This window comes from Cervus canadensis, chromosome 4 (assembly GCF_019320065.1).
Source record: "Cervus canadensis isolate Bull #8, Minnesota chromosome 4, ASM1932006v1, whole genome shotgun sequence".
Classification (NCBI taxonomy): Eukaryota; Metazoa; Chordata; class Mammalia; order Artiodactyla; family Cervidae; genus Cervus; species Cervus canadensis.
In genome coordinates, this window is record NC_057389.1 from 37,377,227 (window position 1) to 37,390,124 (window position 12,898).

Consider the following 12,898-nt stretch of genomic DNA (forward strand, 5'->3'; position numbering starts at 1 on the left):
TTGAAGTCAGGTCATGGTCAGGTAAATGTTACATTAAACAAAAGTTATTCCCTGTTCTGACAAGAAAGGACCAGGTCCCAGTACAACTTTCACACTCCAAGGTCTGGGTTCTGGCTGAGAGGAGGCAGAACTTAGTTTGTGGCTCCCTCAGGGCCAGGTCCCAAGACCCTGGTCATCGCTGAGGGAGCCAGGCACCCAGGACCCAGCTGGCCCTCACTCTCCTCAGGTCGCCCGTATGGCAGGGATAGGTCCCGAAAATTGTGACCCAGACTGACGGCCGCTGCCATTCGGTTACAGAGACAGGGATAGGGGAGAGGTTCATCGCCTCCTCAAGGTCTGGGCCGGGCCAGTGGCCAGCCTTGGTGAGGGCTCTGGAGCCCTGCAGGACACAGACAACTCCTAGCCGGTTCCCTGGGCCCCAAAGCTCACTCACTGGGCTGAGGGTGGGTGAGCTGGAGGCCCCCAGAGAAAAGGCCAGGATCTTTCTCTTACCTCACTCTCCACCTGACAACCACCACTTCTGCCACTAACAGTCGCTCATTGGCAGTTGGTTACCTGGGGGATGGGCCCACTGCAGCACCAATTAATGGCTGAGCAGACCACTAACGGTCACTCACTGACAGCTGGTCGCTTGGGGGAAGGGCCCACCACAGCACATACCAATGGCTGAGCAGGACCACTAATAAGTCTCATGGTCACCACTGCCTGGACAGGGTGCAAGGTTACGGTAGCAGGCACCAACAGCAACAGCGGGCTAAGGGCCGTGCAGCCTGTAGCCTGCTACATTTTAAGCAAATTCTAAACAATACCAACCACAATATTAGGAAGAGTCTGTTAAACAAAGAATTGCTTTATTAATACAAACTATTAATACATACCCAAACTATAAAGTGCTAAGAAATTTAAATATCTAAGTCACAGCAAACAGGTGGCAATTCAACATCCAGAGTGGACAGAATGCTTGAGGGAGACTGCAACAGATCTAGAAAACAGGAATTTCTTATTCAGTATCTGCAAATCCACATGTCCATCAACACACACATTAGTTTCACTTTAATCATGAACTCGAACTCTTATTTTCCCCTTTGTCTCATGAATTACCCCTGCCCCACCTACATACATACACATACACCTTCTCACTTATTTCTTGGAATGTGGCTATGGTCCCAGAATTAACCTTCATTATGAAATAAATCATAGAAGTACCCCAAATTCTATCATTCTTAGAGACCCAAGTAACTGCCAACAATTATCACTAGTGTAATCTGGCAAATAATGTAAGTTATTCCATCAGATATAATAGAAAACATGCTGATAATGGCTTTTGACCACCAGTCTGAACCAAGACCTAAAACCTCCTGCTATTGTGTGGGTCTTATCCTACATGAGCTTTGGATTAACTTGGAACTCTCATTTCAAGCAAGTTTATTTTACATCAACTTTTAATATAAAAAGTTATACACTAAATTTCACCTTGTTTTGCTTGTAATGTAAGACTGTCCAGATTCCAGAATGACTTAATTTTACTGGGCATTTGCAACTAAAAAACAGTACCAGTTGAGAATAGTTTTCATTATCCTGAAACCTTATCCCTTCAGTCTGAAGTATAGAAATTACTAGCCTTCTGCACAACCCTATCCTCACAGTAATGGAAGTGTTATGACACAGATTGTTTACAGCCCTTCTAGAAGGGCACTTGTTCACTTACTAGACTCCCACAGCGGAGGAGGCATCTTCAGAGGCGAAGGGGGACCCACATGTAACAGCTGCTCAAGCTCCCTCTCCTCATCAAGGATCATGAGAGGCACTCCATTCAAGGGGAGGTGTGCGATCTGGTGCTCCTCAGGCAGGTCAAAACTCTCAAAATCTGCCACAGAAAGCACTTTGTCAGGGCAGCAGTTCTCAGGGTGGTGAGTGGCACCCTGCCAGTCTAAGACCCTTTCATGGGGCCCAGGAGCTCAAACTATTTTCATAATAATACTAATACCTCTTCCCACTGTGCTGACATCTGCAATGGTGGTCCAAAAGCAACAGAGGATAAAACTTCTGTGCCTTAGTACAAATCAAGGCAGTGGCAATAAATTATATTTAGTATATTTCTCACTACCCTTCACTGGCATTAAAAAAAATGCCTGTTTCACATATCACTTTACCATATGCAATAAAAAAGTATTAATTTTATGAGCTCTCAACCCTTGAAAACATGTCTTTATAGTATTCTGTATAAGTTGTGAAGTATGCCATTAAACAGTTCTATCATATACTGAAGTACTGTGGTGTTTTCCAAGAAAAATGATATGTGCAATTATTTGATTTGCAAGCTAAACCAGAGGTGTTACTTCTGGACACCATTTACTATAAAGAACTAAAAGACAAACTTTGGTAACTCAGACTTGGATATGTGTTGCACATTTTCTCCAAGCAATGAAAGTCTACCAGTTCAAGAGAAGTAGTATTTGTTGCCAATGATAAAATCCACAGTTGCAAGGGGAAAAAAAACCCTAAAATTTCAGAAAACTTATTTGCAGTCATTAGCTTGATAGCTTCCCATTACTGAAGACTTTTCTGATGAGGTCAGTGGTGAGCATTAATGAGTGTGCTCTTGACATGCATAAAGAAACATTTCAACTTGTGGATGACCTACATTTCCTAGCAAACCAGTATTTCTAAATGATCAATGGTGATAAATGCAGGATAAAAGATACATTCAAAGTGCAAAACAGACCAATGGATTTAAGTGTCAGAGAATAATACAATGCTTACTGAAATGGTTTCAGATTCTACATTGCAACTATGCATACAGAAGCAGCCACAAGTTGAATTTTAGTGTAATAGCAAAGAAAACTATCTATACTTATCTGAAAAGACTTAAAATGTTTCTCTTTTCCTAACCATGGCTGCAAAAGGCCAGATTTTCTTCATATACGTCAACCAAAAAATTCAGACGGAATGCACAATCCCATGTGAATCTAGCTGTTTTATGTTAAGCCAGATTAAGCAAATTTTCAAAAACATAAAACCACGCCACTCTTCTCATTAAATTTTAAGTTATGCACATTAATGTAATGGGTTTATTGTATTTTAACAAATTAACACTTTTTAACTTCTCAATTTTAATTTAAAATATAGGATATATAAACAACATGCAAAAGTTCTTTGGGGTCTTCACTACTTTTTAAGAGTGTAAAAGTCCTAAAACAAATTTAAGAAACAGTATATGTGACTACTTAATTTAAACCACTGAATTGTAAAAAAAAAAACAGACAGACAAAAGACCCCAGAGGAAATAAGTCTGCAATACACAGGGCTAATTACCTTTATCCAGAGAGTTCTTTACACACACAGACACAGAGTGTAAGAAAGTCACAAAAATCAAGAGAAAACAAAGATATAAACAGAAAATTTAAAACTACAAATGACCAATAGTCAAATATGCTCAGGCACACTCACATACCACAATTTTAAACAATAAAATACCAATTATCTTTCTGATAATTTTAAAACATTTGCAGGTAGAGAACAAGGGGAAAGCGGCCATCCTCATCCACTGAAGGTGGTTTCAATAACTTATGCTATTTTGGAAGGCAGTTTAGCAATATCTCTTTCCCCCAACAGAGCTATTGTACATAGTCCTCTTTCCTGGCCAATATGCTTAAAGTGTGAAAGTGTAAGTCGCTCAGTCGTGTCCAACTCTTTGCAACCTCATGGACTGTGGCCTACCAGGTTCCTCCGTTCATGCAGGAATTCTTCAGGTAAGAATATTGGAGTGGGTTTCCATGCCTTTCTCCAGGGAATCTTCCCAACCCAGGGATTGAACCCAGGTTGCCCGCATTGCAGGCAGATTCTTTACCATTTGAGTTACCTGGGAAGCCCTCAATATGCATAAATCTACCTCATTTTCCTGAATGGTAATGATGAGATGCACTACATTTTATCAAAACTTAATCACACAGCTTTGAGACCCAGTAATTCTTCCTGGCATTTACTCTCTAGGTATACTCACAAACTCTCAACAATAATTGCAGAATTGTTTTGTAATATATATAAAAGCCAGAAACAGCCCAGATGTATACTAGTGGAATAATTAAATGCTCTTTGGATCAAAAGGCAAAAAACCCAGCTCAGAAATCTCAAAGACCCCGTGTGATTTGACCAACCCCTCACCAGTGTCCTCCCTCACCCTGCTTTTCAGTTTTCCAGAACCTCTCCAGTCCTTCTTTCTGCCTCAACATCTTTTGTCTGTTACAGTGGGGGTGCCCAGCCCTACCCCTTCTCCACCCAACTATCTCCTTACATCCTTCAAGCCTCCACTGGGTGTCACTTTCTGAGAAACACTTCCTGCTCCTCCAGGCTAGGTTTAGTCCCCACTAACAAGCCCTGTTTTTCTCCTTGGCTCACACTCCAAGTGAAAGGATTTGTTCAGTGTCTGAATTTCCCTCCAAATCTTGGGCTTCCTCAGGGTGAGGCCTGCCTTGTTAACCACTACATCCTAAGCCAATAGCACCTGGCATACAGTCTACTCTCCTTAATGTGAGTACATTAAAGCTTGAAAAAAGCCGATTCTACAGTAGAAAATATTTCAGATACATGTACGAGGTTGAAGAAGTCAAAAAGCACATGTTCTCACTGGCTATGTGGATTTTTCAGGCTTGTTTTTTATTGTTCAACTTGACATCAAGTTCACTTTCTAAAAGTGGGCTTGCTAGGAAGGCTGTCTGCTAACACTGAACAAGTAATCCCCCCCTAGGTGGTTTTAGCTTTTGAGGACAAGAATTATGTTCTCCCATCTTTGCTCTGATTCCTCTTCTGACTTAAGATGATGCCTTAAAAATAAATCCACAAGTTATTTGTCCAAAGCACCCCAGATTCAGACAGCCTTGTTCTAGTTTTAGATCACATGTCATATTCAGAGCCATATCAAGTTACAGTTGAATTGGATACTAAGAGAAACTAAAAGCTAAAGCATTTGGACAATACCAAAAGATTACCTAATGGATCGAAGGGAAAGAATTTTTCTATTTCTGGATAGCTGTCATCTGAGGCAGGAACCGAACTTTTTGCCTTAACAGTCTTCTCAGTAATCTAAAAGAAACCCAAGAAAACATCCATTAATAGGAGTGGAAGCCTTGTCAACTGATTAGTACAAAAGACTGGAGAGATTCTTCAAGCCATGGGATTACTTCACCACATTTTGTCTTCAATTTCTAAGAAACCATAATCCCTCATTCTCAAAATCACACATAAATACAATTCAGCAATCAATTCTAGTATCATGGCTCAAAAGTTAAGGCTGAAATACAAGTATTATCAGCTGTTAGCATAAATTATCAAAATGCAGAGCAGAGTCTGTTTTTAGTCAATAAGTCGTGTTCAACTCTTTTGCAATCCCATGGACTATGTAGCCCACCAAGTTTCTTTGTCTGTTAAGATTTCCCATGCAAAAATACTGGAGTGGGTTGCCATTTCCTTGTCCAAGGGATCTTCTCCACCCAGAGATGGAACCTGAGTCTCCTGCATTGCAGGCGGATTCACCAGGGAAGCCCCAGAGTAGAGTTAATTCAGAGCTAATTGACTCAATCGCCCAACCTAACCTAACAGAAAAGAAAAAGGGCATAAATCACCCAGAATAGAAACTAATCCTAGAAGCCATTTTTTGGCTTTTGGAAATGTGATTTTCCATCTGTGTTACCTGAATTATTGGGTTAATATTAAAAACCAATTTGTGTTCCTCAAATACACACACTGAGTAAGAGACAGTCAAAGACAGTCAAGGACTTTAGAGGCCCACCGTGGATAATTCTCTAGTCTGGAACTGGTAGGCAGTCCGTGATGGTGGTGGGCCAAGATGGTAGCTTGTAGAGTCTTGATTTATTCTTACATAACATGTGCATGCCTAGAGGAAATTACTAGGACAAGGCTTCCCACATTTCAGTTCTGTCACGTTCTCATCATTTTTGCTATATCCTTACAATACCTACACTTAGCATTTCTCTTACTCAACTCAGTTTTTAAAAAAAAAAAAAAAAAGACATCTTTATCCTAAAACCACACGTAACAGTCTGACATCAAGTATACTAGTTATTTTTTTCCTAATACACACTCAATTACTGAAATGCAGTGCTAATTCACATGCTAAAGTTATCTTTCACAGCCAAGTCCTCTCAGTCTGGGATGCACTGACCTACAGTTTGTAAACACATGTACAAAGGTCAACATGCTACCAAGTTATAACCTACAAAGCTAGTGCTTGCTCTGAAAGGAGGGGAAGAGGATGGCAGCACCTGAGCTGTTATATTAGCATCATGACCTCTTGCAAAGTACCCTCCCTCACAGTACTCAGTAGTCTAAGACACTTGTTAAAGACAGGTGAGGCAAAAATATTAACAGCTGCTCCTGTGATCTCAAGGTATAGAGGAAGTCCATAAAGACTGTATGATGATTCTCTTCTGTTAATCTGCTTTGCTAGTCTCTATTTCCTTCCATTCACAGAGGAGAAGGTCAGGTAAGATGCTAGTAATCATTTTAAGAGTCAAAGTGCTGAAGTCTTTAATTATAGCCAATACTTACCTTTTTGGTCGAGAAAGTTGTCTGTTTCTGTTTGAGCGGTCCATTTGTCTTAACTGATTTTTCTGTAGCTCTGTTGACAGTTCCCAAAGCCTTTCTGGCAGTTTTTGGTAAAGCTGGTGGAGCATCAAACATTTTGCCAACACGCGGTGTTGAAACCTGAGATCTCCCATCTAAAGCTTTGACTGCTAAAGAAAAAGTTATACTGTAAGATCATTCCAGCAGTAAACACCTGTGCAACTTGAAAGCTGATTGTGCCTATAAACTTGGCCTAATTCTCACAGCCAAACTTAACCCCCATTTTTGACAGTGGCATGGTCCTATGCCTAACAGCACTTCAGTTCACTACCCTCTTAAATAATCTCTTTAAGATACTGAACATGAGGGCTTCTCTGGTTTCTCAGTAGTAAAGAATCTGCCTGCCAACGCAGGAGACAGGGGTTTGATCCCTGACCCAGGAACCCCGACATGCCACAAAGCAACTAAGTCCATGTGCCACAAATATTGAGCCTGTGCTATGGAGCCACAACTATTGAGCCCATGTGTCTCAACTGCTGAAGTCAGCATCCCCTAGAACCCATGCTCTGCAACAATGCAAGCTACTGCAATGAGAAGCCTGGGCATCACAAATAGAAAGTATCCCCCCACTCATTGCACCTAGAGAAAAGGCCAGGCAGCAACAAAGACCCAGCACATCCAAAAATAAATAAATAATTAAAAAAAAAAAAAAAAAAAGATACTGAACATAAAGAGACCCATAAGTACTTGGCAGTAAGAGTATTGGGTAAACTCGACTCCAACTGGGCTTCCCAGGTGGCGCTCCTGGTAAAGAACCCGCCTGGCAATACAGGAGATTTAAGAGACTCCGGTTTAATCCCTGGGTCATAAAGATCCCCTGGAGAAGGGCATGGCGACCCACGCCAGTATTCTTGCCTGGAGAATCCCATGGACAGAAGAGCCTGGCCGGCTACACAGTCCACAGGGCCGCAAAAAGTCGGAGAGGACTGAAGCGACTTAGCACGCACGACTCCAACTGCCCACAAAGTATATTTGGGCCTCCCCCAGCTCCAAGCCACACCCACCACTGATTCACAATACCTGTGTACCTGATAGCCGCCTGTATACTTACAAGATACAGACCCCAGCTTCAGCCCTTCCTTATGAGGCACATGGATGCCTGGTTCTCCATTTTCCTTATCAACATAGATCAGAGTAGCCATTCTGGATCAACTAGAGGTGTGAAACACTCATTAAACCTTGGGAGTTAGGAAGATGAAAGAAGCTAAATTGTAGCACTGACCCAACTTTCTACCCTGGGGACGTCTACGCAAAAACAGGAGCTAAGCAGGGGTAGAAGCCGGATCTTGAGCCAACAAGCATTTAATCCAGTTCTTAAATCTTGACGCCTGCGTCAGGGGCCCTAAGTTCCTGAAAAGCTGGCGGTCTGGGACTGGCACAGGCCCTGGTACTCATTGGAACCAAACTGCCGTGGGTCGCGCACGTAGCTCAAGACCGTGGCTCAAGCCGGGTGAGCGCGTCTGACGTTCCGGGGAAGTCCTAGCCCCCAAACCCCAGGCCCCGGCTCCCAGACACCCGGACCACGGTCCCCAGGCCCCAGAGCCCCCACACATAAAGCCTACTCCCGCTTCCTACGCCGCTGGACCGTGCCGGACCAACCACTCGGTACCTCTCGGTTCACCCACGTTCGGAGTAACAGCCAAACTCTCGCAAGACACGGCTCCAGCGGTCGCGCCCGACTCCGCGTTTAAACCACAACTTACGTCCCTATTGGTTCATCCATCCAGGAGGCGGGACAGGGGCGGGGCGGAGGCTCCGGAAGAACCAATGGGAGGAACCTACGCTCCCTGGGCTCCGCCCTGAAAGCTTTTCCCCGCAAGTTCGTCGTTTGTTCCCCGGGAGGAAAAAAAATCAAACCCGCTCACAACTTGGTCGTGGATGTCTATTAATGGTTGCTTTTTAACCTCCCCCGCCCCCCCCCCTCAGAGAGATAAAGGAGAGTAAATACGGTCTTTAATTCCAAGAAAGTTATTATTAATGTTATAACAAGATACAGAGTTGGCTTTTGCAATTTTCTGTTTTTTTTCCTGAGACACTTTGGTGTGTCCAAAGTCAAAGTGAAAGTCGTTCAGTCCTGTCCGACTCTTTGCAACCCCATGGACAATACAGTCCATGGAATTCTCCAGGCCAGGATAGCCTTTCCCTTCTCCAGGAGATATTCCCAAACCAGGGATCGAAACCAAGGTCTCCCTCATTTTGAATTGATTCCTTTATCTTGTTTAATATATTTCCATTTACCATAGAAGGGCTTCCCTTGTGGCTCAGCTGGTAAAGAATCCGCCTGCAATGCAAGAGACCTGGGTTTGGTCCCTGGGTTGGGAAGATCCCCTGGAGGACGGAAAGGCTACCCACTCCAGTATCCTGGCCTGGAGAACCCGTATTAGATCTAGAGAATATTAGCAGAGCAAAATTGAAAATTACGAAGAAATGAAAGTACAGATAGATAAAATGGCAAGTTTGTGTCATTCTGTTGTGCTTGTGTTATAGCCACGCTTTCCGGGAAACAAACTCACTCAGAAGGACAATGCAGATAGTGGAGTGCAGTTTATTACACCGGCGGGCCCAAGGCAGAGTCTCCTCTTAGCCAAGGACCCCGACCAGCATTTGTGAAAATCTTATGTGCACGCGTCCAAACCCACTACCCCAATTCCCTTGAGACTTACATAAACAAAGGAAGGGTAAATACAACTACAATAACCCCATCATTCACGTGTTATGTGTTCAAACAGTCAATAATCAATAAGCCCGCAGTTACATTCCAAATAGTTAATAACTGATAAGCCTGTGCTTACATTCTGATAGACAGTGTCCGGAGGCAGGGGTGATTAGTGTCTGTTCTTCAAGATTCCCCTGCCCAGAGGGGGGTCTTATCCTTCCATTGTCATTCCCACAGGCGCTAAGCACAGAGTTCAGAGTCCACTGGAGAGGTGGCCGCGCACGATCAGCACAGACAGGCCTGAGATGGAGTCCAGGCCCTATGAATTCCTTCTTCACTTGTAATTAAGAATGGAGTGATTCTGAAACTAATACAATATTTTAAGTCAATTAGACTTCAATTTTTTTTTAAGTGTACTGATTTTTTCATAATTGCAAGACTATCATCAGTATTTCAGGTTAGGATGCTGTCTCCATTATACAGATTCTGTTGTTCAGTTGCTCAGTCGTGTCTGACTCTGCAACCCTAGGAACAAAACGATATAATGAGTACACAATTCTGAACTTAAAATTCTATCAATTAATAAAGACTTTGTTTTTGGCTGCACTGCGCAGCATGCAGTATCTTAGTTCCCCAACCAGGGTTGGAACCTGTGCCCTTTGCAGTGTAAGAGCAGAGTCTTATCCACTGGACTGCAAGGCAAGTACCAATATACTTACTTTAAACCGTTAACATCTCAACAATATATTCATCAAAGCTGGTGGGAAAGGACAGAAAGGTAAACAAGAGGAAAAGAACAGAGGAATTATAAAGACATACAAAATGAATTCCGATTTCCAAGACATGTGGAGAAATTTTGCTTTAAAAAGTTGGTGAACTTTTCCTTTCTATGGTGAAGTGAAGTGAAAGTCTTTCAGTCCTGTCTGACTCTTTGCAACTCCATGAATAGTCCATGAAATTCTCCAGGCCAGAATACTGGAGTGGGTAGCCTTTCCCTTCTCCAGGGGATCTTCCCAACCCAGGGATTGAACCCAGGTGTCCCACGTTGCAGGTGGGCTCTTTACCAGCTGAGCCACAAGGGAAGCCCTTCTATGGTAAATGGAAATATATTAAACAAGATAAAGAAATCAATTCAAAAGACCAAGGATGATCTGTGCCATCCAAACTCTACTCCCAACAGGTCACCAGATACTTTTTAACTTAGCAGGTAAGTTGGGAGGGAGGAGTTAAGCCTACATTACTCTTTCACAAAAGCCTTAGCACTACCTGGCATAGATATGGTTCGAAATATATACCAGTTCATTGTCCCTTCTTCCCTGGCATCTCAGGGCCAAAACATTGAATGACTCATTCATTCAATAAATATTTATTAAATGTTAGTCACTGTGCTAGACATCAAGAAGAAAAGAGGGGAAGAAAGTGCGTATGTTTTTTACTCTTTCCATATCCTCTGTCTTTTATCCCTAGTTTATTAGTTCAGTTCAGTCACTCAGTCGTGTCCGACCCTTTGCAACCCCATGGACTGCCAGGTTTCCCTGTCTATCACCAACGCCCAGAGCTTGCTCAAACTCATGTCCATTGAGTCAGTGATGCCATCCAACCATCTCTGTCAAACACTTCTCCTCCTGCCTTCAACCTTTCCCAGCATCAGGATCTTTTCCAGTGAATCAGTTCTTAGAATCAGGTGGCCAAATACTGGAGCTTCAGCTTCAGCATCAGTCTTTCCAATGAATCTTCAGGACTGATTTCCTTTAGGATGGACTGGTTTGATCTCCTTGCTGTCCAAGGGACTCTCAAGAGTCTTCTCCAACACCACCGTTCAAAAGCATCAGTTCTTCAGCACTCAGCTTTGATTATGGTCCAACTCTCACATCCATACATGACTACTGGAAAAACCATAGCTTTGACTAGACAGACCTTTGTAACCCTCCCATTATTTCCTCCCTATATCTCCTTCTAAGTACCTCAGCTCTGAATTACATCATTAGCGCACAAAAATATTCATATTGAAACCAAGTCTGCACAACACTGTCAAAAAAATTCAGTCAAGTAAATTTGAAGATCTAATTGGTTTTATTAAATGACTCAAGAATCAGACAGCCTCCCACCTAGCAATCAGAAGGGTGCCCCAAGGGGTTGTACAAACAGAAGTTTTTAGAAGAAAAAGGGTGGGGCATGGGAGCTATTAGTAAAATAAAAGAAAGGATTAATTATAGGCCAGAACCTCCTTGGAGGGGAGAAAAGAAGGAACAGGGAGGTTTTCACAGCTAATTGCCTCTTCTTCCACTGAGAGGCAGGGTGGGGGTGAGGAGATAATGGAAAGGGGCCATGTGCCAGATTACTTCTTCAGTACTGACCAGGAAATTCCCAACTGGTTGATTGGATTACATTTCTGGTGACTGTATTTTGAAGTTGTGATTAGGTTAGTTATTAAATATAAATTTTGTATCAAGGGCTTTAGCACAAGTGAAGCCATTTTGGGCCTGTGGCTTTTCTCTTTAACAGCACCTACAGCTTCCAAGTGGGAATTTTTTATCTCCTGAGGTTTTTGGATGCAAAGTTTCTATCTCCCTAGGTTAAGTCTCCCCTCCTACAACAGGAAGCAGTGTTTCCCAAGGTAACTGTAAAATGCCACAACCAAGTCTTCTGTTTTCTTACTAATGATGCCCCAAACTCACTTTGCTACGCCCTGGACTGTTACTGGAGATATCCAATTGCTAAACCACCCTCACCTCACAACCGCACCAAGATCCTAATTGATCCCAGTTTATCAAACAGCCTGATCCCTGCTTCCTCAGACCCTCCTCAGAATACTCCAAGGGGGAATCTGAACCTTACAAAAAGTTCTTCCCTCTTGTCCAGCACATTCCATAATTCCACTGGGAGATGTGTTCCCTGACTTGTGCCTGGTAGTTTTAACTAAACGGACATTAACACTTTCAAACAAATTTCAGGAATTGTATTAAAGAGATAAAAATTAAGTGTGAGTGATTGATAGACTACTCACTTTCAGACTATTTTCTGACAACTTCCACTCCTTCAACTTTTGCCCTGTAAAATCAAAATGAATATATACATTCCTATGCTCTATGCACTAAAATTTCTTAATAAGACTATGATGAGATTCTTTTAGAGGCAAGGATGTCATTTTGACATCTGAAAGCAGCACATATTGTTTTGAAAAATAAAACGTTACCAGAACAGATAGGATTTAAAGGGGGGAGGGGGGAAACTGTACTCCAAAATTATTATTTTCCAGTATTTTATTTCATATTCTTCTTTAAAGGAAGGTTGAGCTATCTATGACATTGTTTTTCCACAATGGAAATCGTTTTACAGTATTTTTTTCCTAATGGTAAAATACAGTATCAACATCAGGGGTGAGGTGTCACAATTGCTGAATTGCCCTATGTCTTCAAAGCACCTAGTACACCCTTCATAGCGGCTTTCTAGAACTGTAAATTACTTAAATAATTCAGTCTTTCTCACTCTATATGATGTAAATTCGAGGAGAGGAAGACAATTTTGTGTTTACCTTGTCCCTAGCGTGTTACACTACCTGGCTACTAATTAATACTGATTTTAACTATTTTAACTTCA

General features: G+C 42.3%; 1 protein-coding gene across 6 annotated transcripts; it reads right to left on the reverse strand.

The window, feature by feature from the left end:
* Positions 1-829: 829 nt before the first annotated feature.
* On the reverse strand, positions 830-8,351 carry PTTG1 (PTTG1 regulator of sister chromatid separation, securin). Of its 6 annotated transcripts, none has more exons than XM_043464801.1 (6): positions 8,252-8,351; positions 7,694-7,794; positions 6,568-6,749; positions 4,989-5,082; positions 1,709-1,867; positions 830-982 (listed from the first exon to the last, which is right to left on the reverse strand). In XM_043464801.1, the coding sequence occupies exons 2-6, from the start codon at positions 7,782-7,784 to the stop codon at positions 903-905; spliced, it is 606 nt and encodes a 201-aa protein (XP_043320736.1). In that variant the 5' UTR covers positions 7,785-7,794; positions 8,252-8,351; the 3' UTR covers positions 830-902. The 6 variants fall into 6 exon arrangements, with proteins under 6 accessions (XP_043320736.1, XP_043320732.1, XP_043320734.1 ...); XM_043464797.1 differs by having other exon boundaries at positions 6,568-6,752; XM_043464799.1 differs by having other exon boundaries at positions 8,205-8,328.
* Between the last annotated feature and the right edge of the window lie 4,547 nt (positions 8,352-12,898).